At 38.5% G+C, this 23,615-nt stretch overlaps 1 protein-coding gene across 3 annotated transcripts; it reads left to right on the top strand.

The window, feature by feature from the left end:
* Window positions 1-1,786: 1,786 nt before the first annotated feature.
* PRKAA1 (protein kinase AMP-activated catalytic subunit alpha 1) lies at window positions 1,787-23,158 on the top strand. 3 transcript variants are annotated; one of them, XM_062513161.1, is made up of 9 exons: window positions 1,787-1,934; window positions 7,494-7,635; window positions 9,397-9,490; window positions 10,960-11,104; window positions 12,767-12,854; window positions 13,636-13,860; window positions 16,949-17,435; window positions 17,818-17,944; window positions 20,038-23,158. In XM_062513161.1, the coding sequence occupies exons 1-9, from the start codon at window positions 1,802-1,804 to the stop codon at window positions 20,280-20,282; spliced, it is 1,686 nt and encodes a 561-aa protein (XP_062369145.1). In that variant the 5' UTR covers window positions 1,787-1,801; the 3' UTR covers window positions 20,283-23,158. The 3 variants fall into 3 exon arrangements, with proteins under 3 accessions (XP_062369145.1, XP_062369144.1, XP_062369146.1); XM_062513160.1 differs by having other exon boundaries at window positions 1,802-1,934; window positions 9,397-9,532; XM_062513162.1 differs by lacking the exon at window positions 1,787-1,934 and adding an exon at window positions 2,152-2,181.
* Window positions 23,159-23,615: the final 457 nt, after the last annotated feature.

Raw genomic sequence — 23,615 nt, forward strand, 5'->3', positions numbered from 1 at the left:
GATGTGGCAAAGTTCCTGAGAAAGGAACCCCCAAATGATAATGCTGATAACTTAAGTAAAGCTGCTAAGCTAAAGGCTGCTGAGCTGACACAGGCGACCTAGAAACATTTGGCTGAAAATCACTTTATATATGTGGTTTATATACTATAAGACCTCAGTCCCACTTTTTAATGGAGACACTCCTGACACATCCCTTCTCTTTCCAGAGTGAGTGTGTGAAGATTTCTCCCTTGAGTGGAAACTTCCCTCACAGTTACTTCCCTATGATTTTTTTATGCATTAGCATAGAGGAATTTCTTAAAATATATAATTTTTGCATAGATCAGAATTTCTGTATTCCAACTGGCAAATTAATGACTATAATGTAAATAATATTGAAGGCTCTCTGAATTGGATTTAGGACCATTACTAGAATAAAATTGCCCATTTCTTGTTGTCTGATGTATTTACTTATTTCCAAACATATTCGGGGGCTGTGTGTAGGGTGCGCAAAAGAAACCATTTTAGATTGAATCATTCACTTAGTCTGGAGTACCAGGGAAAGGAAGTGAAGGCATGGGAGTTGCCCATAACCTTCCTCTTGAGTTGATGATCTCTCCATTTGAAAATGCTCATCCAATAGTCACTCATTCTCCAGGTTTATGTGTTTCTTTCAATGCGGAGTTGGAATGCAATTAAATGAATCCAGTTATAGTCAACAATTAAAGAAATGTGGCCTTCAGTGTATAGAAAATATACAATGCATGGAATGGAAGGCAGGTTAGTGACTTACATGCAATGTGAATGAGCGGCATGAGGGGCTGGCAAGGCAAGCCAGAGGTCAGGGTAGTTAAGAGATTGTTGTAAATTTACTCACCACAATTAGGTAGGTCAATCAATAAGGCAATTTATTAATTTGTTGATAAGGAACAGGCAAGCAGCCCTGGGGACGTGGGGAGTCCGTGCTCCCCCAACACGTCCGTCCTACCCCTGGTCCCTGCCCCTTTTACAGGCAGTTTCTTGCTGGGCCCTGTCATGCCCACTGTGCTGGGGTACCAGCCCGAGCAGGCCCCAACATGTTGGCTAGCACTCCAGCAGCAGTGGCTACAAGCCTCACCAGGACTGGACAAGGGTCGAACATATTCTCAGGTTACACTCCTAGCAAGCACCGAACAGCAGCAACAAGTCTGTTTCTGTTCGCAGAAGCCCGCGCTTTCCTTACACATCAAAAGTGGATATAATTAATAATTATAATGGCAAAATAATAGTAAGTACATAAAAACAAACAAAAAGACCCCAACAATTCACAGCAAAGTGATTTAAATAAATGAAATAATTATATTTTCCTGTCTCTCATGTCCATGCTTTACACTGAGTTCAGTGTTCTTGTTTATATTGATCCCATGGTGTATTTCCATAATGACACGAATCACTATGTAACATCTCACAAGATCGTGGCGTTGAGATATATCCTGCTTTTCTTCGTCTTCGCATAATGGGGTCTGGACGTGGGAAGAGGAACGGAGGCGAACAAACGGATTTAATTTACAGGGTTATTGGAACACACAGACTCCGGCGGTTTGTTTTATGAGGGCGGCCCCACTGCAAGGGCGCCGCCATCTCCCCTCTCGGCATCCCAGCGGACCCGCTCTCCCCCGCGCGCCCGTGGGCCGGCCCGGCCTCCCCCGACAGCCGCAATGGTTCGTCCTGGGGCGGGGCGGGCGGGTGGTCGGCGCGCCGTTCGCTTCCGGGTTCGGGTGCGGGCGGGCGCTCTGTGGTTGCTCCACCCCGCCGCCGCTCTGGCCCGGCGCGGGCGGGCGCTATGCGCAGGCTCGGCCCTTGCCTCAAGATGGCGGCGGTGGCGGATAAACAGAAGCCCGAGCACGGGCGGGTGAAGATCGGCCACTACATCCTGGGGGACACGCTGGGCGTCGGCACCTTCGGGAAAGTCAAGGGTGAGCGGCGGGAGCGGAGCCGTGGGGCGGTCGGCAGCCCGTCAGCAGGGCCCCGGTGGCGGCAGCGCCGCTCGGAGCGCGGCTTGCGCGGGCTGAGGTGCCGGGGTGGGACTCGGCGGTCCCGCGGCGGGAAGCGCCGGCGGGGGCAGGAGCAGCTTCCTCATCCGTGCTTGAGGAAATAACCGCTGGGAGTTGAGTGCTGCGTTTGTTTGGAACAGCACTGGGCATGTGGCGGAAGTAGCGAGTCGTAAGTCCTCGGGCTTCTTGTGTTGCATTTTGCTGTTCAAGTACGAACTCTTGATGCCCTTGTAAGGAAGCCAAGATTTCTCTCTCTGCAGAGAAATACGCGTGAAAAAAATGGGTCTGGGATTGTTGCATCAGTTGGTAACACGGCTGATGTGCAGATACTGAAAAGCTTCATGTTTAAGCTGCTTGACCAGTGGCTAAAATTTTTTTTTTTTTTTTCCATCTCAGGTTTAAAAAAATTGCAGTGTAGGGCTATGGATGCCATACTGCTTATTTGATGGCTAGTAGAAATAAGATAGAAGTTAAACTTCCCCATGGTGCCATTCACGACAGATGGCAGGACTGTGTATTAGTTCACACTGTTCCTGCTGTGTTGTTTATGAGAACTTCAAATATTGGGGCAAACAAATAAAAAATATCCTTTCTCAAATGAGTAGAGCTAGGTTGTTTGTTTGGTGCGTTTTGTTTGTTTGTTTTTTGTTTGTTAACTTACGAGGTGCATAATAAAACCCAGCTTTTTTCCCCCAGTATAGATTGTATGTGCTCTGCACACACTCCTTTAACTGTTGACATGTTCTGAAAAAATTAGTAACGTATAGGAAATAGGATGATATTTTGCTCTAGGAAAGCATTTAAAAACACTTTGAGAGCAGAGCCCTTTGACTCTGTTATTCAAGGGAAACTTATAAAGGGACAGCCCCAGCCATTTGGGAGCAGTGACTCCCCCATCTGGCACTGGGGTACCGTTCTTTCCTGTGGGAGTTAATACTTCCTTGAATAAAGAGAGGAAAAAAAGTGATGCAGGAGGCAAGCATTCAGCTGTTTCCTCATGGAGAGACTACATAGTTGAGGGGAGGGGTCAAAGATATGTTTGTTTTGTGATTTTTTTTTTTTACCAAGCACACTGTAGAAGACTAAGACTGGCATTCCATCAATGTTCCAGGATGATCCTAAATTTAGGAGAGCACTGTTGGGCTGCTGCTTTTCTTGTTCCTGTATGATGTGCTGTGTTACTTTTGTCTTGCTTCAGCTGTGCTTAATGAAGAACGTATGTATGATGCACTGGTTTTCCTCTTGAGCACACATATTCTTCATTTAATACCAGATCTGCAGTTGTTTTCCTGTTTCCATCATTTCCTTCTCTAGTGATACAATTTCATCAATTGACATAAAGTGAAAAACATGTGTTCACTTCTTAAAATTCAGTTAGGATTTACACTGAGCTCATGTAATGTAGGGAGTCAGGCATATGCCTTTTTGAAAGTGAATGTTTTATTCTAATAGTGGTGGCAGCCTGAAAAAATTGAACTGGAAAATCAGTGTTTTATTTGGTAATTGTGAAAGGTCTCCTGCTCGCGCTGTCATATGAATTCAGGCTGCTGGTAGCTGTCACTGGTGTGATTCTGTCCAGTTTATAATTTTCACCTGGCTGTGCCACTCTCAATTAATTCTGAGTGACTTGATTCACCTGACTGTGCCTCAGATGGACAGTTGCAGAGATGGCTGTTCTTAGCCAGCATCTAGGCAAAGCTAAAATGCCATTGAAGTGAAGAGCTGAGGTGGAAGAATACTGAATCTAAACCAATTGTATGAGACACATGGTTCAGACTTCACTAGGATTCAGTGTAAAACAGCTATCCCTATGTACATCAATTTTTTTTAAGCACTGATGATGTTTTCTGATGAAACTAGATGTGAACTTTAATATCAAGATACTTTTTTTGAAGTTATCTTTCAGAAAAGGAAGATTACTCGGGCTTCCAGTGGTCCATACTGAGAACGTGAGGGACATTACTTAAGGCTCTAAACATACAATAATTGTTCCAGCTCTTGAGATGTATTGACACTCTTCTGTATAGACTGCAAACCAAGTGGTCTGGGTCAAGGCCATAAGTGACCTGGAAATGAACAGCACCAATCAGTATGGTACCTAAGGTTGTGCAGAAAGATGGCTTTGTACAGAATGAACTATTGTGGCTCAGGGATTTTTCCCATGTTAGTGGAAATATTCGTTTAGCTCATACTCTTAAAGACTGCTTCCCCCTGAGCTTTGGATTGGCTTTTTGGCCTGCTGTGAATTGTTTCATTAAATACGACATAACCTTCAGATTTTTTTTTTCTCCCTCTAGAAGCTTAGTGACTGATACTTGTATTTCATGAATGTGTTGTATTTGGTCTGCATGGCCTCATAAACAGTTTATTTCCAATTGAAGAACTGTTGAACAAGATAGAGGCTTTCCCTCCTGCACTTCTGCAGTTAAAAATAAGTCACCACTGCTTTGAGACTCTCACTGTCATGAAAATCTTGGTGCTGTGCAAAGCCACACTGAAGCCTGAAGGCAATTAGTATTATCAGGAAAAAAAAAATAAATACAGGGATGATTAAAAAAAAAAAAAAAAGAAAATAATTTAACAGACCTAGTATATTCCTATATATGTTTTATTTTTCTTCCCCAGAGATTATTTTGAAGGACTGATAGCTGGTTGAGGATTAGGATGTGCTCCCTTTTATAGGTAAAACTTCCATCAAGTGGTAATGCAAAGTAGCTTTCAGGAAGGTAACACTGTCTGCTTATATTTCTAGGTGATATTATCTCTGGGGTGGCGCTTTCACTTCTGTCCTAATGCTGAATTCAAAAGTATCAGCAGTCTGTTACCATTTGGTATCTGCTGTTTTACTGGTAACAGATACCTTGAACTGTATCCAGGAAAGGCTACTTGTATCTTAAAAGGCTAGATTTATTATAATTTCAAATTGAATTCAAGGAAGGTAAACATTACTGAAGAAAAGAGAAAAAGATAATTTAATTTGAAATGTCTTAAGCAAGAGTATAGGCTTTTTGGGATCTTTTTGAATTGGCACTGAACCAGTCTATGTTTTCATTATAATAATTTATTCAGAACTGGCAGTGTTGAAGAAGCAGAAAATCTTGTTTTCTCCCAGTCAGTGAATAAAATTAAGGCTTGAGGCTCACAGTGTTGAAAGCTGTGACTGCTGCAATTGGTTTCAGTCAACTGTAAATGTTATTGTTTAATTACTTTGAGTGAAAAACTTGTTTTGAAAGCTCTTTTCTTATGTGCCTTGCATAGTGAACATAGATTGTAGCTAATGAATTACTTTCTAATGTTCTTCTGAGTGCTAATGGAATTCCAGTCTAAGGTAGGCTGACAAATCAGAAATGAAACAAAGCAGTTTAAATATGAGACTTTATAATCCAGTGCATATCAGAACTGTGCATTTATATTCTAAGCTGTAGACTTGGTCAAATATGTATGTTATTTACTGTGTTAAACATCTTCTTAAATATACTTTGTACAGCAAAAGAGGATCCAGATTCGTGTGTTTGACCAAAAGGCTCTTGCTTGGTTTTTAAGAAGTATTTTCCTTACTACCAAAAAAAGGTTATATTTTAACTTACTGATTAAAGGGGGGGTTTTTTGTGTGTGTGTTTTGTTTTTTTTTCCCCCGAATGCTGCTGGTGTACATTAGTTCCCAATATGGACGGGTAAAGACTTCACAATCAGAATAGTTGCTTTTCTAATTTTAATGATTTTTTTTTTTTATTCCTGGGGGTTTGAACATAGGTGATATAATTTGTTTGCTTCCTTTAAAACTTCAGTCACTTTCGAAGAAAATAAAGGGACAGTGATTGCTTTAATTGTAGGTCTGGTTCAAAGCAAATTCTCATACATTTCTAGGCACTCACCTGTCACTGCTTTGTGGTCTTTCTGGAACTTACTATGGATTCCAGCTTTGTCCTGCATTCCTCAGTAGTGCAAATATGCCAGCCCAGCACTTAGTTTACTGTGGCCATTGTTAGGTAATGGCTCCTCTTGAATGTGGGTGTATCTTTTCATCCTAGTCAGAGCTCTTCTGTGTTTTCAGGTACTAGACATTTCTCAGTGCAGCATTGTGATGGTTCTGGATCTTGGGTAATCCACTGTTTAGTTCCCTACAGGAATTCAGTCTACTTAATTTTATAGGTGGATGTCTTCTTATAAAATTAAGCACGCAGGTGCTTATCATTATTTTCTGTCTCTCTGCTAAGAACTTCTCACTTGCATTGTTTTTTAGCTCAGTTTAGAGGCAAAAGGCAGCAGGAAGGTCTTTTTGTGCTGGAATGAGATTTACAGATTGATGGATGTTTGTGTATTCTATCCAGATTATCTGTTGAACACAGGAAGATTTTTATGGATCACTGCTGTTTAATCACAACTTCTCATGGATATATTTAAACAAAACTTAAAACCCAGAGCCTATTTAAATTTTCTGTTGAGGGTAGGCACCCAAATGAGTTTTGTGTTCAACACACTTCTGTTACAAATGCCTATTCGTGTAGACAAGGATAAGCCTTGTGGGTGTCTGAAGAATCTGGCTTACCTTTGGAAGGTAGGAATCAGGGAGGCAAATTAATGGTATTATTATAATCACTGCATCTGACAGCCATGCAGATACTTGCATCTGCGTTTTGGGTTTTGGAAAAATATTCTGATGGACTTTGCTGTGACTACTCCTAATAGCACTTGTGTAGTTAAGGACTTTGAGAGATGTAACTGACTGAAATAGTTTACACTTAGTTCCCCTGTTTAAAGAACAGTGAAACTGTCCTTAGTTTCTTCTCCACTTCTAGGAATGCATTAGGTTGCATTTTTGTGTTGTTTTTTGTTGTTTCTGTCCTATTTTTGTGTAATTTTTGTCGCATTTGCCACTTACTTAAATAGAATAAAGCTCTGGTGTTAACTACATAGACTGTGGAGCTGTCAGACTCCTTCAAGGACAGATACATTTTTATAAGTAAACTGGTGAGGTACTTATACTGGTACTTCAGAGCAATTGCTGAAGCAGGCTTCTTGAGGGAGCAATAGGAGTGATCCTTGCAGATGAAGTAGAAGACATACAGGAAAACATGTTTGAATGGGTTGTCAAGTAAGCCAAAAGCTTGGAGTGACTTACATAGGGAGAGAAAGTGCTCTCTAATTAGCAAGGATGGCAAAGTCTGGGGATATGGTTTTTTTAAAATTTTATTTCTATTATTATTTTTTAAACCTATATTGCAAAAAAAGCTATGGCACAAGAGTTCTGCTGGCTAGGTTCAAGGAATTTCTTACATGTATACATTTTTAATTATAGAGTTTTGGGAGAAATTTGAGTAGTGCTGAAGAAACTCCATACCATCTGGTTTTCAACTTCTCCAAAGATAATGGGGATAGGTAGAATGCTAGTGTCTTAACTTGGCTACATTCAAAAAGGAGAAATAATGTCTTAACTGAGTAGTATAAAACCTTGACTAATAAATTCCTTGTTTCTTGCAGTTGGAAAACATGAGTTAACTGGGCATAAAGTTGCTGTGAAGATCCTGAATAGACAGAAGATTCGCAGCCTTGATGTTGTAGGCAAAATCCGCAGGGAGATTCAGAACCTCAAACTCTTCAGGCATCCTCATATAATTAAGCTGTAAGTTTTGCTTACTGTAATCAAACTTACTTAGCCAGTAATCTCTTTTCTCTCACTGATCTGTAATACATTTAAAGGGCAATACTACAAATGGTATCTTGTCAGAAAAGTAACCAGCTTCAAAGTATGCAGCTGTGCCCTCTGTAATGTGTTTTCACAAAGCTGATCTTTGCTGGAGAATTTCCATTAGATCTTTGCTTAGAAATTCTTTGGACAGGTGTATGAAAGGTAGTATCATGACATATTTCTGGTAAGTCATCTCTGAGTTTAGTGGCTACTTAAATTTTCTTCTTCTGTTTATGTTTGACCTTGTTTTTTTCCTGCTTGGAAAATGAGTTACTAAGATCAGGAGTGTAAAGGTCATTTCTGTAGTAAGTTTATAGTATCTTCTCAAAATGTTTTTAGTGATGTACTGGTCAGTGATACATGTTTTTTCCATGTAGGTGGTGCTCTGCAATATTTTTCTGAATTAAGGGTGTAAAGTTTGATAAATGTAATTGCTACTTCAGAAACCTTCAGTGTAGTGGCTACCCTTTGTCTAAATGTGGTATTTAAAATGTGCCTGATTGCATCTCTTAGCTGATCATTAGTTCATCAGTGGATTTCAGAGTGCAGCGTGTCCAAGAGTAGACCCCTCATGTCCCATCTGTGGTAATAAATTATAAGTAACATTGATTTTCTTTGACTCTAATTTCCTGTTAAGATAATCTGCACTTCCAGAGTATGAGTGACTTCCACTGTTAGTCATGATGTGGGTGTTTTTTTATTGGTAGAATCTTGTTTAAAGACCCCACTGCCACTGGCAGATGCCATGTCCCTGCACTCCATTTAATTCAGCAACAGCTGTTACACTGATGCTAAATTACATTGTGTAAAGTCAACTCATCCACTTCTTCAGTGGGCTAGTTTTCAGAAGACTGTTGAGCTGATTTGTCAGCGAAATAGCTGGTGCTTTCAGTTAATCTATGAATGAGTCCAAAGGGCATACCTATAGCCATAACAGAATAGGAAGTGTCAGTGCACCTAGTGACATACCAGAATGAAAGAGGAATGTGTGCTTGTAGTGTTGCTAAACTGAAGACAGTTACAGTTTAGCTGATTTCAGATGAGTTTCTTTCTCAGGGAATCAGTGAAAATTTTTCCTTTTGCATGTGGAATGCTCCTAAAGGGAACAAATTAAACAATTTTTAGGTAAGGATATGTAGAAAAATCAAAATCTCCTGAATTCTGATTTTGTCCTTAAACTTACTTGAAAGCTATGTTTTTAAAATATAATTGAAGTAGAATGGTAAAAATATAATAATCAGACATCAGTACTCTTAAATACTAATATTCATCATTATTAAGAGGAATTTTTTCATAGTCTCAAAGTACATTTTTTTGTTTATGACAAGTGAATTTTTTGTGTGTTAATGCTGAAAAGTGTGTATTTTTTGCAATACTAGCAGAGTCCTTTTTCACTGCATCAAGCTGTTGATGAGGCAGCACTGTAAATGGTCATAGAAATCACTTGTGACTCTGAAAGAACAAGGGCTGATACTCCTGATTACATATTTCCTGCTAGCCTTTGCAACAGTGGCATCACACAGTGAAAGGAGAGTAAAAAGCTTCTGAAGCATATTGTAATTCCAGTAGCTGCAGATTTATTAATGACTATTTTAAAGTATATTTTTATCTGATTATTTGTTTGACTTTGGTTTTAACTAAATGCAACTAGTGTTTTACTGAGTGTGTAGACTAATAGATACCTTCTCTTATCAGGTACCAGGTCATCAGTACACCCACTGACATTTTCATGGTGATGGAATACGTTTCAGGAGGAGAACTGTTTGATTATATCTGTAAAAATGGAAGGGTAAGAAGTAGTCCAGCTCTGCAAATTAGTGGCTTACATTCTGTTACTGTATTTGGAACATTCCAGTGTAACCCTACACTGCGGGGACAGACTTTTGGATATCTTTGTCAAAATCATACAATTAAAAGTTTTCTTTTCTCAAAAGAATACTATGATTAGTGTAGCACAGAATTGATGATTAGAGCATCACAGGATTTCTATGAGCACAATGAGCATACTATAATTTATAAGTAGTGTAGTACAGAATTTTCACACAGCCTAACTTGGGATATCTGTTCACCTAGACCCTCTGTAGATCTGGTCAAATCTTAATGTGTATTTTGCTGTATCCATATAACAACCACAGTCTAGCCCTGAAAATCATAGGGATGAACACAAGTCATTTAGTCCTCAGAGGAAGCAGAGGATGGTGGAGGTGTCTGTGGCCACAGGGAAGTCATGGGTTTCATTCCCATTTAGGACTTGTAGCTGTTTGGTGTTAAAGATGCTGCTCTGGCTGCTTTTGCAGTTCCATATGCCATGACAGAGTCATCATCCATGGCTCTGTGCCTGGGAACTAAAGGCTGGTAAGGAAGCAGATAAGATGGTTACGCCTTGGTTAAATGTGGATGCGTTTTCTTGTATTCAGTTTTTATTTCACTGCTATCAGAATATATTTTATGACTGTGTTTTTTTCTGGACGTACAAATGGTTTTATGTTAACACATTTCATATCTTGATGTGTGACTTCATCATAGCATTCTTCCTTTCTACTGTTCTGTTAATTTGCAATGGCTGGGAATAAACCAGATGAATGTGTACCCAGTTGAAGTAGCTGAAAACTGTTTCTTTAGTATATCCTATTATCAGAAAGCTACTGTTGTGCTCTTATTGCTGTATTCTATTAGAACTGAAAAGAAAGATCTGAGGTCACTTTTTACAGACTGTTTAGATATGTAGGATGCATCAGTTGCTGGGACAAGATGATGTGGATTATGGGTCTTTGCAGGAGATGCCTACCTAAGTCTGCTGTTTGGGACTAGCTGCTGATAGCATAAATAGCAGCTGAAATTTATAATTTCTGTGCTGCATTTCAGCAGCTTTTACCACCTTAAGTCTTGCACTGTGGTTAAACATCAAAGTTTGTTAATAATTCCAGTTAACCAAAGTTAAATGTTTGAGTGCTAATGTTTCTACTTCATGAGTATGTAACATCTGCCAAACCCAATTTCAAAAGTGCGATTAAGAACTTTCAGTGACTTTCTGAGTAAGTGAGTATGTTTTGTTTGCTTCACTTTAGAGCTGTGGTTCAAACAAAAATCATGCAAGATATGAAGCTGCTTGCTAAAAGTTCTGAAAATCTGCTGTATAAAATACCAAATTATAATTGATAAGTTTAGGTCATGGGAAAGTTTTCTTTGGCTAGTAAAAATGAAAAACAAATTAGCTTTCACTGTCTCTTAATTATTTAAAATCTTTGTCTGTTTTAGCTTGATGAGAAAGAAAGTAGACGTCTGTTTCAGCAAATCCTTTCTGGTGTGGATTACTGTCACAGGCACATGGTAGTACATAGAGATCTGAAGCCTGAAAATGTGCTTCTTGATGCACACATGAATGCAAAGATAGCTGACTTTGGTAAGTATTGCTTTATTTTTCTATCTGATTGCAGTTCTAGTGTTAGATCCTGTTAATAATAATAGAAGTAATTAAATAGATATATTAAAGATAGAATAGAAATATTAAATAAAGCATGTATACTTTAATATCCTGGTGGTGGGATACAACAGGAGAACATGAAGAAAATAGATACAAAGCAAAATAATGTTTTTGCACAGTTATTGAACTTGTTTTCATCTCAAGCTTTCTTGCTTTCTTTTGAGGTATTTTCTGTGAATGGCTGAAACAGTGAACTGGTTAGTTTGGTTTCACTTAACAATATTTTCTCTAAAATGCTAAGTAGACTTAGTTTCTGATCTTTCGTCTTCAAAACTCACTCCTTTTCTGTTTCACCATTAGTAAAATATTGATGCTTAGCTCTCTTGGAAGAACAGTACAGGGGCAATTCATCATCATTAAGAAGATACTATAAAAAATAGTGCTATAAAAATACACTAGTCCTCCTGTTTTGTTTATGCCAGCTGTTCATGATGCAGCTGCAGAGAAGCCTTGAAGCTAGTTCATGGAACCATCTGAGTCAGGAAACTTCACCAGATAAGCATAGTAAGGTATCCATGACACTGCTGTGTCATGGCAGATCTCTTGTAGATATAGTGGATAATACCTGTTTATCTAAGTCTCCAATGAATGGTGTTAGGTAATGCTGACTATTCTAAGTATGCTTTAAAAGTAAGGTGTTCAGCTGTGTGGGAATCATATTGGTTTCTCATGTGAAGAAAATTATTTGGGTGAAATGGCTCGCATGGTGAAGAAATGAAGTACAGTAACTTAGCATCAGCAAAACCATAGCACTCAGTTAATCATGGAGGATGTATTAAACAAGAGCTTAATAAAAGCTTTTGTATGTTAGAATATGAAAGCTGTACTCTTCCCCCTCCACATTCCCTGCTGACCCATAAAAGGGCATGATTCCTCCTTGGAGTTCTTTGGCTTATGGTAGTCTTGATCATGCAGCATCACTGCGGAAACAAGAAGAAATTTTCTACAGCTGCTAGACTATACTGAGTGCTGGTGAATGCAGGTGGCCTAGTTCTAAAGCACACTTCTGTTGCTTACAGAGTGTCTGAAAAGCAAACTACTAAACTGCAGTGATGCAGGAACCAGGTACACAGTGTAGGGTTGTAAATTGTGGTAGAGTTATGTTTAGTCCTCAGTTCCCTTCTGTGTAACCTCTTAACAGAATTTTAGGGAATTCTGTGGTAGCATTTCCCACTTTGGCATTTTAGGAGAAAATGAGGTTTTTAGTACTTTCTTGTTAATGACCAAAATCCCATCTTGCTATACTGCTTCATCTCCCTTAGAGCAACTTTCTTCTCTGTCATGCCTGTGTCATCCACATTTAACTATCTAGTTCTAGTCTAGGAATGAATATGTTCTCAAATATCTCTAGGCTGTGGGCAGTAATGGATTGATGTTACTCAGATTTTTGGTAAAATAAATGGAAGATTATGTGGCAAGCTCATATAAAAAGTCCATAATTCTGTACAGTATTATTTCTTAACTGGAATTAATGTATTAATTCTCTAACTTGAATCACTAGTGCTTTGTTCTAGGTGGTATATGCAGTGTGAAATAATTTTGCTCCCTGAATTTTTAGTAGTTACTCTTATACACTTTCAGGTCTATCAAATATGATGTCAGATGGAGAATTTTTAAGAACAAGCTGTGGTTCCCCTAACTATGCTGCACCAGAAGTAATTTCTGGAAGGTAGTTTCTTTTATGTTGGATACATGTATGCATGTACTTCAGTCATGTTGCTGCTTGATTCTAAAGGGTACAAAACTAATTCAGTTGCCAAGCTTGATGCTGAGAAACTGAGAGCTGTTAATTGTATTGATAATTTTAAAAACGCTTAAAGCTTCTGTGAACTAGCTTTGAACAGTTCCTGTAAGGTAGAGGTGATGTCTAGTACCCCAAATCCATTGTGTACACTCTGCCTAAATTACTTTAAAAATCTCATGTATAGCTCAGATCTTGGAAGCTGAGGTGCACAGTTACGGGTAGAGTCTGCTGTGAAATTGAGTAGCAGTGAAATATCTGCTGCAGAGTCGATACTTATTTTGGAGGTAACTTCACTTTTTGTAAAATGACTGTCTAGTCTGCTTTCAGCTACCTACCCTAATAATGCCTCTTGTTGATTGGAGGCACAGATTCCTCTAAAACACCAATAACGCTATATAACATGGGCTTTCTTAGTAGTAGATGCATGTTTCTTTCAGTTTGCCATTATGTGAAATTGTACTGTGGATTATTGTTACACATTAGAGAGGAAAAAACTGTACTTGTGCCCTGTTATATATTAGAAAGGGAAGAGTATTGAAGTTCAAGGGAGGCATGGCATAGAATTGAAATGGTATAGTGCTTGCAAAATCATTTGTCTTGAGTTCATATGCTTTTAATCACTGTGATACAATGAAAAATGAGAGAAAACATATTTAAGTGTACTAGACACAAACCACTAGTAGTTTTGTGGGTTTTTTTTCCACAGGTTGTATGCAGGTCCAGAAGTAGATATTTGGAGCAGTGGGGTTATTCTCTATGCTTTGTTATGTGGAACGCTTCCATTTGATGATGATCACGTGCCAACCCTTTTTAAGAAGATATGTGATGGTATCTTTTATACCCCTCAGTACCTGAACCCATCTGTAATTAGTCTTTTGAAGCACATGCTGCAAGTGGATCCAATGAAGAGAGCAACAATCAGAGACATTAGGTAAAACACTTGCTGATGTCTGATCACAAGATGCTGGAATTAGAGTAGCATAAATATGCAGAACAAAGAAGTTATTCATACAGCTTGTCTTTGTTTTCTAGACTGACAGGAAAAATTCAGCTTCTGATGGCTTGGTTTTAGCTCTGATTGTGCTGATCTGTAGTGGACAATGAAGTATCTATTGGAGATCGTAGTAAAACATATTATTTATATTATATGTGGAAATTCTGAGACACTTTAGGTTCAAGATTACCGTAGTAAAACTGTACTTGCATAATGATTTGAAAAAATTACGCTAGATGGACTTCTCTGGGGGAAGAAAATTCTTTGCTGTGAGGAACCAGTGCTCTCTACTGCAAATGTCTGAGGAAGCTCTTTAATCTGATAACTACTGCTTTTATTTATATTTCTTCAGGCTCCGAAAAGTCATTTATTAAGACTGTGAGTATTCCATATATAAGGCAGCAATTTCTAGCTTCAAAGCACTGGTATGAATTTTTGTATATGAATCGTAATCACCAAGCACTGATAAGTTAAAGTTTGTGGGGAAAGAGGCATCATGGGCTCCAGATTCCAGGAGATGATTCTGGAGAAGTAGATTTTGTTGATAAACGTGCACTGGATCAAATTCAAAAAAAGGTAGCTGAGAGAAATGTACTTTATGCAGCAGCTTAATTTTCTTTGCAAGAAACTCTAGGGAGAGAATGTTGCTACCACAGTGAAAATGCTGCTCCTTTTGGGGTCAGAAGTTAGGAAATAAGCAATGTTCATTTTCTCAGTGGAACAAAAATGTGGCACATTTATCCCTTACTACTTTACTGCAATGGGAAGTACTTCCTTTCAGAGATGAAAGCACTGTGAGAACTAAGTGTTGTAGAACTTGAGAGATTGGGAACTTACCTCAGTTGTGTTAAATAGTGTGTGGAAAAAAGTGGTGTGACACAGATGTTCACCAATGTTGGTTATGGAACATGAATGTAATTTCAATCTGAAACAGCTCTGGTCTATTATCCATACGATGTGTCACAGTTTAAAGGACAAACTGAGTTTAATTGAATACCTTAATTCTTGTACGGGCTGCATGTATGTGCATGCAAGGGGAAAGGCCTGGTGCCATGAACAGTGACAATATTCCTGTGGGTTCAGTCATCCCAGCTATGGGTGAGCCTTTGTTGTGGTATGGGAAAACTCTTTTCTGTTTCCAAATTAACTGTTTTTCTGATTAAACTATATTTTTCTCCAGGATCACACTGATTAGAGCTTAGTGCACTGTGCTGGTTTGGGCTGGAATAGAGTTGAATTTTTTCACAGTAACTGTGTTTTGAATTTATATTGAAAGTAGTCTTGAGAACAGGTGGGTGTTGTAGTTACTGCTGAGCAGGGCTTGCACAGAGCCAAAGTCTGTTCTGCTTCTTACACTGTCTGAACAGAGCAGACTTGGGGGGTGCAAGAATTGTGAGGGGACACTGCTGGAGCAGCTGACCCCTGCTAGCTACACGCATATTCCATACCACATGCCTGCAGTACCATACTTGCATACAGGCATACTTGTATACCACACTCTGCAATAAAAATAAGAGGAAGGCTGGTCATAAGACATTTCATGATGAGCAGTTGTTTTTATCTGCATTACTTGTCCTTCTTGGGTTTCCTTGTCACCTCTCTTGAGATTTTGATCTTAGATTTTTAAAAGAGATTTCTAGTTACTAAATTGTTTTTATCTCAACCTCCAAGTTTTTTTGCACTTTTGCACTTCTGATTCTGCCCTTCTTCTCACTGGATAGGAACAAGCAATTATTTGCAAGTGGCAAGTGTGGTGCTTAGCTGCTGGCTGGGGTTAAATCATAGCAGTCCTTTTTGACACCCAATGTGGAGCTTGAAGGTGTTGAGATAATAACAGGTTTGAACAGAGCACATTAGATAATTATAAATTCTATCTGTATAAGGGTTGTTGGTCAGCATATTGATTTATCTGATCTCTCCTATGTTCCATTTTTTTGCTATATGTATTGAAGATTTGGGTTGTGTTTTGCAAATTGCTGTGCTTTGTAGTCGTTAGTGACTTTTTTTTTATTAGAACAGTGGCTTTGAGCTTAATCTGCTATTTGGGTTCTATACTGAAGCTGTTACTGTTGTTAGGGTACCATCTCAGGAAGACAATTAACAATTACACGTCTTTGTCCAAGATTTTTTTTTTCCTGTGGAGCAAATACAGAAAGGCACCTTCACTACATTCTTCTCTGATGTTTTTTCCCTCATTGCTATAACTTCAGTATCTTGAACATCCTTGGGCAGTCAGAATATTTCTACTGGTATTTCTTAGGTGCATAGTTTAGGCTTTTTGGAAGATTAACAACCTCTTTTGGAACATCTCCCAGGCCTTACAGCAGTGTGGTTATGGGTGGTAATGCAAGTGGGAGAAAATGTGCAGGTAGGACATGAAAGAAATGGCATTTTTTCATGAAATGATAGAATGCTTGAAAGAAAGATGCTGATGCAAGGAGGCCTGGCTTTTAACACTGTGCTGGGACCTGGCCTGATCCTATAGAACAATGCTCAATACTAATCAGCATCCTCAAGGACAAGAGGGGATTTTTGGGTCTGAAAATGTCAACAGGCACTGTAGCTAAGCCAAAAACCCAGCTTTCAACTATATCACTTGCTCCTATAACTACTTTTGCTTTGGTTGTTTATTTTTAATCTTATTTGGTCAGGAATGAAGAAGCTTCTAGGAGGGAGCAGGAAGGGGAATCAGAAGGATCAGCCCTTTCTGCAGTAGAACAGTCACAAGAACAGGAGGAGGAAGGGACTGAAATAATAAATGAGAAAGTAACCACCTGATTCCTAAACAATTTGTAAGATAGTGAGAGCTTTTTTTCCAGTTTTCTGGAAAATGTTTAGTAAAATCTTGTGCAGGCAGTGATTACTTTATGGACTGTTTTATTGTCTGTGCTAAAAGGGGTCTTGGACTGGCAACCATTATTCTTTCTTCCAGCACAGACTAAAACTAATTTTATATTTTTAAGGAATTTCCTGTTAAAATTTTCTTTACTTGTATATGCTCAGAAATTTTTATTTTTAAATCTAGGGAACATGAATGGTTTAAGCAGGATCTTCCAAAATACTTGTTTCCTGAAGATCCATCATATAGCTCTACCATGATTGATGATGAAGCCTTAAAAGAAGTATGTGAGAAGTTTGAATGCACTGAAGAGGAAGTGCTAAGTTGTCTGTACAGTCGAAATCATCAGGACCCTCTAGCTGTTGCTTACCACCTCATCATAGATAACAGAAGAATAATGAACGAGGCCAAAGACTTCTACTTGGCGACAAGTCCTCCAGATTCTTTTCTGGATGATCACCACCTGTCTCGCCCTCACCCTGAACGTGTGCCATTTTTAGTAGCTGAAGCACCACGTCCTCGACACACCCTTGATGAGCTGAATCCACAGAAGTCAAAACACCAAGGTGTAAGACGGGCTAAGTGGCACTTGGGAATCCGGAGTCAGAGTCGACCAAATGATATCATGGCTGAAGTTTGTCGAGCAATTAAACAACTGGATTATGAATGGAAGGTAACAAAATAGAAGACCTTTACAGCAAACAACAATGCACTTCGGTTTGAGCTGTTTAGCTACATAGCCAAGATATCTGAAACTGTTTTCATGTTCTGGCATTAATCTCATGTGCCTGTCCTGTCCACATTTGCTGTGCCAGAAGGGTTTTGGGGGGAAAATGTACATGCTGACAGGAAAAAAATCGTGCTAAAGTTTTCCCTTGGGGCTACACAAATATATTTCTCTTGGCTAAACCCTTCTGCTCCCCAACAACTCTCAAATCCAACAGATAATGAAATCTGAAATCACTTGTTAAATGCTAGTGAGTTGAAAGGACAAAAACAGTGCAGTGATTTTTCAAGCAGTTCTGGTTAACTGACTCAAATCTCTTTCATACTAGGTTGTAAATCCATATTATCTGCGTGTTCGGAGGAAGAATCCAGTAACAAGTGCATATTCTAAAATGAGTCTCCAGTTGTATCAGGTGGACAGCAGAACTTACTTACTGGATTTCCGTAGCATTGATGGTATGTGAAGAGTTACTTAAGTTAATTGAATTGTATAGGAAATTATTCTATTTAAATGTGTCTTTATTTACTTATTTAGATGTGAAGTAAGTTTTGCCCTTTTTATTTTAAATCAATCTAACCTGTATTAGTGTTTTCTTATTTCTTCCTGGACTAGTGTTCCTGTGATCCATGCTTAGCTGCTGTACCCCTTAAATAATTGCTTTTTTGCCATGTCATCTTCTGAGGACCTCTGTTTTGTGTCTGCATCAGAACTAATACCAGTAGTGCAAAAGGGGACAGGACTGATGGAAGTGAGATTGGAACCAACTTAGGCTGTCTTTAGAGCCTCACCCCAAATTTAAACATTAATTTAGATCTGAAGTAATTATGGGAACAGTGTTTTCTAGAGAAGATAAAGCATGACATCTAGGCATTTAAATTTGACTTGGACTGTACCTTGCTGTATTGGATCTGACTGAGATGGAGTTAATTTTCTTCCTAGCAGCCTACATGGTGCTGTTTTGGACTTGTGAGTAAAGCAGTATTGATAACACAAAATGCAGCCTTGGCATAGTATCCAACTTTTTCCACACTGCCATGTTGAGAGGGGAGCAACAGTTCTGCGGAGCTGAGCCAGGTTGAACAAAGGCATGTTCAATGCTGTATTATGTTATGCCTAGCAGAAAAAGGGGTTTTGGGGAAGGTAACCTTGAGACTGGTTGGGCGTCAGTTTGCTTTGGAGATAATGAGTGGTTGCCTTTGCATCACTTCCTCCCCTCCCTGACTTAAAACTGTTTATTTCTACCCATTAGTTTTCTCTCTTTTGCCCTTCCAATTTTCTTCCCCTTTGCACTGAGGTATCAGCTGAAAGGCAAAGTTAACTCACTAGTTCTACTAGTAGCTAAAATTTGAGGTAGGAATTTAATGCTCACGGGAACTAAAATCTTGAAAGCATATAGTTTAACCTGTAAAATATACAAATATAAATATCTATGTATATATATACAAAAAATATATGTTATGGAGTGACAGTAATACAGTATACAAAGCCTGATGAAGTGAACAGAGGAGCTAATAAGAGACTGAACACAATGCTTGTTTATGGACATAGTAAACTGAAAGAAAATTACCTACAATTAATAGTGTAGATGACATGCCCAGAAAACATTGCATAGAAAAAAAGGAAATTTTATTTTTTTACTGTGTAGAGCTGTGCAGCTGGGGGAGGGAGCCTGTTACAATATTGTATTTTGAGGAAATACAACCCAAGGGTGCAGATTTGTTGTATCTCTTCCAGTAGTTAAACTGATTTGATATTCCCTCTCTCCAGCATGGTTCTGTTCTGTTCCTCTTAACAATTTCTAAATTCAAGTAGCTTTGTGTAAATAGTAGAGATTGCCTTTTCACTCATTTCTCCTGAGCCAGCTTAGAACTAAGTTAAATTTCAGTATTTAAAATAAGAATAGAGATACTTCAGCAGAACAATACTATTAAATGAAACTATTTTCTCATACTGAAGGTAAACGTAAGTTGCTGCAGCCCAAACATGCAACATTCTATGGTGAAAAAACTTTCAAAAGAGAAGAAAAAATGAATGCAGATGCTAATAAGTATAATATGCTAATGAATTATCATAAAATACAAATAATATATAAATACCCAAAAGAGAACAAAAATAGAATAAAAATAAAGTAGATGACAGGAAAAAACATCTGCAAACTGCTGTTGAAGTTAATCTTATGATGCTGACCTGGTTTTGTTTTGTATAACCTAAATTGAACAATTAGCTGCTGAAATCAGTTAATGAAAAATACAACTATTAATATTTTTTCTATATATAGTATATAAGAGTATTGATCTGAACTAGATGTAAAAAGTTCTGGAGTACAGTTCAGAGTACAGAAAGAATTAGCGTAAGAACACTTGCTGTTGTGCTGATATGTATACAAGCTTTAATTTTGTATTGAATAAAGTTTAGAAAAGCTGTTTCATTATTAATCAAGGTTTTAAAATATGAGATTTAGAAGTGTGAGAAGGGGAAGATACCTGCTCTTCCTAGAACTGATTTGATACTGATAGCCAGTTTTCTTCCTTTCTTCCCTTCTTCCCAGATGAAATTACTGAAACGAAGTCTGGGACTGCAACTCCACAGAGATCAGGTTCTGTGAGCAACTACAGATCTTGTCAAAAAGATTCAGATGCTGATGCTCAAGGAAAATCTGCAGATACATCCCTTACCTCATCAGTGAACTCTTCGCTTGACTCTTCCACAGCTGATGTAACTCCAAGACCAGGGAGTCATACAATAGAATTTTTTGAGATGTGTGCTAATCTTATTAAACTACTTGCACAGTAATTTTGAAGATGGGCTTATTTCTTTTATAGCAATAAGCATGCCTAAATCATAGTCAGATGCTTCCAGTTATAATCAAGTGAAATTAACTAAGGCGCTGAAAAAGCTAGCCACATAATGCAATTTGCACGGGGATTAAAATTATTATGGGCAGTTATCATATATTATTTTGAAGCTAGAGTGAATTCTGATTGCCTGCTCTCCAATAGCATAACACAGGTACAGGAAATAACATGCCCTTTGGATAGTGCCCTTTGTAACGTTTTGCCTTGAGTGCAAAATAGGCTGCCTATAACATTTAAGCTAGATGGACCTCCTTGTTTTTTTTTCTCTGGTTATACATATATCTGATGCACTGTAAGTTAACATACACATACTAGTTCAGTGATCTCAGTGTGACTTGTTGGTCACCCTCTACTGTTGTGACTGAGAATGATCAACATCTCCTAACAGTAATGTGTTAAAACTGCTATGTTTCTTCCCCCTTATTTGACAGAAAATAATAAATAATGCTTTGATGCGTTACAATGTACTAGTTTTATCAAGTTACTAAATGCATTCAAATCCAGCCAGTTGGAAATTTGTGTAGGTGCTCTGTAATGAACTGAGGGTGAAAATTCTGTGGGCAGTGAGTAGAACAATAGAGTTCATAACAATGGCAGGAGACTTAATGCTGAGAAGGCATGGCATCCCATGGGCTAAACCAAAATGTTGCTTTGTGGAGAAACTGTGAGGAAGCTCCTTGTCTGTGCATGTTAGCTTAATATGGTAGCTCCCCACTGCTACTTTAGGCCGAGAATCCTTTTCCTTAGAAACATTCCCTGTAGTTAAGAGCAGAGCCTGAGGGCTGTTTCATGCTGTTCCAGAACCTGAAATTCGCAGGTTGTTAACATTCATGTTAATACTTTTAACAGCTGGTCACCCTGTTAACTAAGGATATAGTATTCAGCTTGAAGTGAAAACTGCATACACAGGTTTCTAGTTTTTCCTGCGTGACCATTATAGAAAGCTTTGCTATTTAATGTAACTGAATTAAAGAGTCTTAACTTTTCAGTTGAGTGTTGAAAACTGATCATGACAACTCGAGTGCTAGAGTTTTAACAGTAGATTGCAGTTACCCATAACAAAAGTCCTTTTGCATTTATGGTTTTTGCAGCCTTTCAGGAAAAGTCTTGAACTTCATATGTTATAATCACAGGTAGTACTTGCATGAAAACCTTTAGTCTCTTTATATTGGGTATAGTTAGCCATGGTTCCATTTTCATCTGGCACTTAGACATAAATGTAGTCATAAAAAACTTATTTTTCATTCAAGACTAAGTGCTTACTTCAAAATAATCGTCATGACCTACATAGTTTCAAAGGTTGCTTCCCCAGGCAGAGGCTGGAACTCCAGCCATTACTATGAACAGTGGAGCCTGGAGTGTTCACATGGATGGAGATTTTTGCCAATGGCTGAGATTTTATCCACGGGAAGCTGTTAGCTACAGTTACTAAAGCAGTTTAAACCCTGGCCAGCTGGCTGCAGCCCAGAAGTTCACATGCACAGAATGTGAAGAAACATAAGATGTAACTGTGTTCTCAACTGGGTGATTGTGAGACCTGTCTAACATGTGGGTACAAGTTGCAACTTCATTTCTTTATCCTCATGTGTTACAGATGGTCTGTGTAGGGACATTAGCTGTATAACTGTACCTTAGAGTGGAAGATTTTCCAAAGTGGAAGTTAGTATTGGAAATTGAAACCCCAAACTTTAGGATGCCAACATGTGGGATCAGCTGCAAATCCTACAAAAAAGTCTGTCTTTAATCTTGGAAGAATTAGGTTCCAATGTACAGAATAAATCAATGTGTTCATTTTTCATTACCCTTTATCTTGGAATTATTAAGTATTGCACTTGTATAAACACTACAAACGCACAGTTTTTTAAATTGTAGTAATTCCTCATCTGGAATTGGTTTGGGATCACTTGCATATATTAAACTATTTATAAATGCTATCTCCTCCTTGTAATGCTGACAACACATGCAAGGTGGAAAGATGCAAAATAGTTCTTAATTTTATATACCTTTTCAGCCCTCTTGTGCTTTTAAGACAGCCCTGCTTTGTCCTTAGTTTTGGTATCAGGAGGTTAAAGCAAATTTCTGGTAGAGGTGTACAATATATGTAGTTGTAAATAAAAGTACATTTTTATGGTAGATAATTTTGATGGCCAAAGGTTTTCTGATTGAATTGAGATTTTTTTTTTTTTTTTAGGGAGGGGGAGGGGTAGGCACTAACAACAGAGTTGAACCCAGTTGCCTGTTGTGTGACTTTCCTATGCTTTTGTGACTTTCCTGTCTTGCTGTTGAAATTGCTTTCTTCACGTGTTCCTAGTGATCTTGCAGACCTTTAGCATTGCACTAGAAGCTGCCAATAGGCTGTGACATGGAACTTCACTAAGAGAGCTGCTGGAGTTGTAAGCAGCTTATGCAGATACACAAACTGGTAAAGTGTGTTACTCTGTATTCCCAAGCTTACTCCTGTTGGAGTACAATGAGTTACCTTGTCTTTGTATTGTAATTTTTTCAGTAACATGGATGAACCTGGGCTGTCCATGTGCAATGTAACTCATTAGGTAATGGATAAAAAATTAATCTTGGTGGTGCAATATGAAGAAAAAAAAAACCTTTCTTGTTTGTCTTGTTAAGAGTGTTTAATACAAACGTTGAGCTAAAGTTTATTTTACCAGTTGATTACCGTTGTAAGATATGAAGTCCTGTTCTTTAACAAAGATGTGCCTACTTCCTGTTAATTTCTTTTGACAAAGCTGAATGGCAAAAATGCTTGTTTCTAACTGTACAACTTTTTAAACTTTCAAAACTAAAAATTAAGTAAACGTGAAATACTGAACTATCTTGTTTGAAAACGTGTGCTTGCTGTTTTCTAGTGCTATGTGTAAGTGGACAATAACTGTGACACTAGTTTTACAATCAGCAGCTATTACAATTACAGAGAAAGCAGCAACATGACAAAAATTCCAGCAGATTTCTCAGCTGGACAGGCTGGTGCACCAACTGTGCTCGCCTGATACGACTGACCCTTTCCCCCTCCATCCTGTAAACTCTTGCTGCAGAAAAGGAGAAGGAATTTGAGACGGAACAAAGCCTGACCATGTCTTTTGCACCACTGTGGTGGCGCGCCTTCTCTCGCATCTTCACTCAGCCTTCCCCTTGCACCACGGATGGGGCAGAATCTTCTCTCGGTGCTGCTCCCTGAAAGTAGGAGCAGCTTTAAACCCTGTCGCCGTGCAGTTTTAAACCCTGCCTTCTTTTTTTTTTTTTTGCAGAGGCTTTA

This window comes from Cinclus cinclus, chromosome Z (assembly GCF_963662255.1).
Source record: "Cinclus cinclus chromosome Z, bCinCin1.1, whole genome shotgun sequence".
Taxonomy (NCBI): Eukaryota; Metazoa; Chordata; class Aves; order Passeriformes; family Cinclidae; genus Cinclus; species Cinclus cinclus.

Excerpts from the sequence above, each read along its gene's own strand:
- PRKAA1 (XM_062513160.1), top strand. The coding sequence starts at position 1,802 with ATGCGCAGGCTCGGCCCTTGCCTCAAGATGGCGGCGGTGGCGGATAAA. Across the intron at positions 1,935-7,493 it reads CACCTTCGGGAAAGTCAAGG|TTGGAAAACATGAGTTAACT; the intron begins GTGAGCGGCGGG and ends TGTTTCTTGCAG. Across the intron at positions 17,945-20,037 it reads GGATTTCCGTAGCATTGATG|ATGAAATTACTGAAACGAAG; the intron begins GTATGTGAAGAG and ends CCTTCTTCCCAG.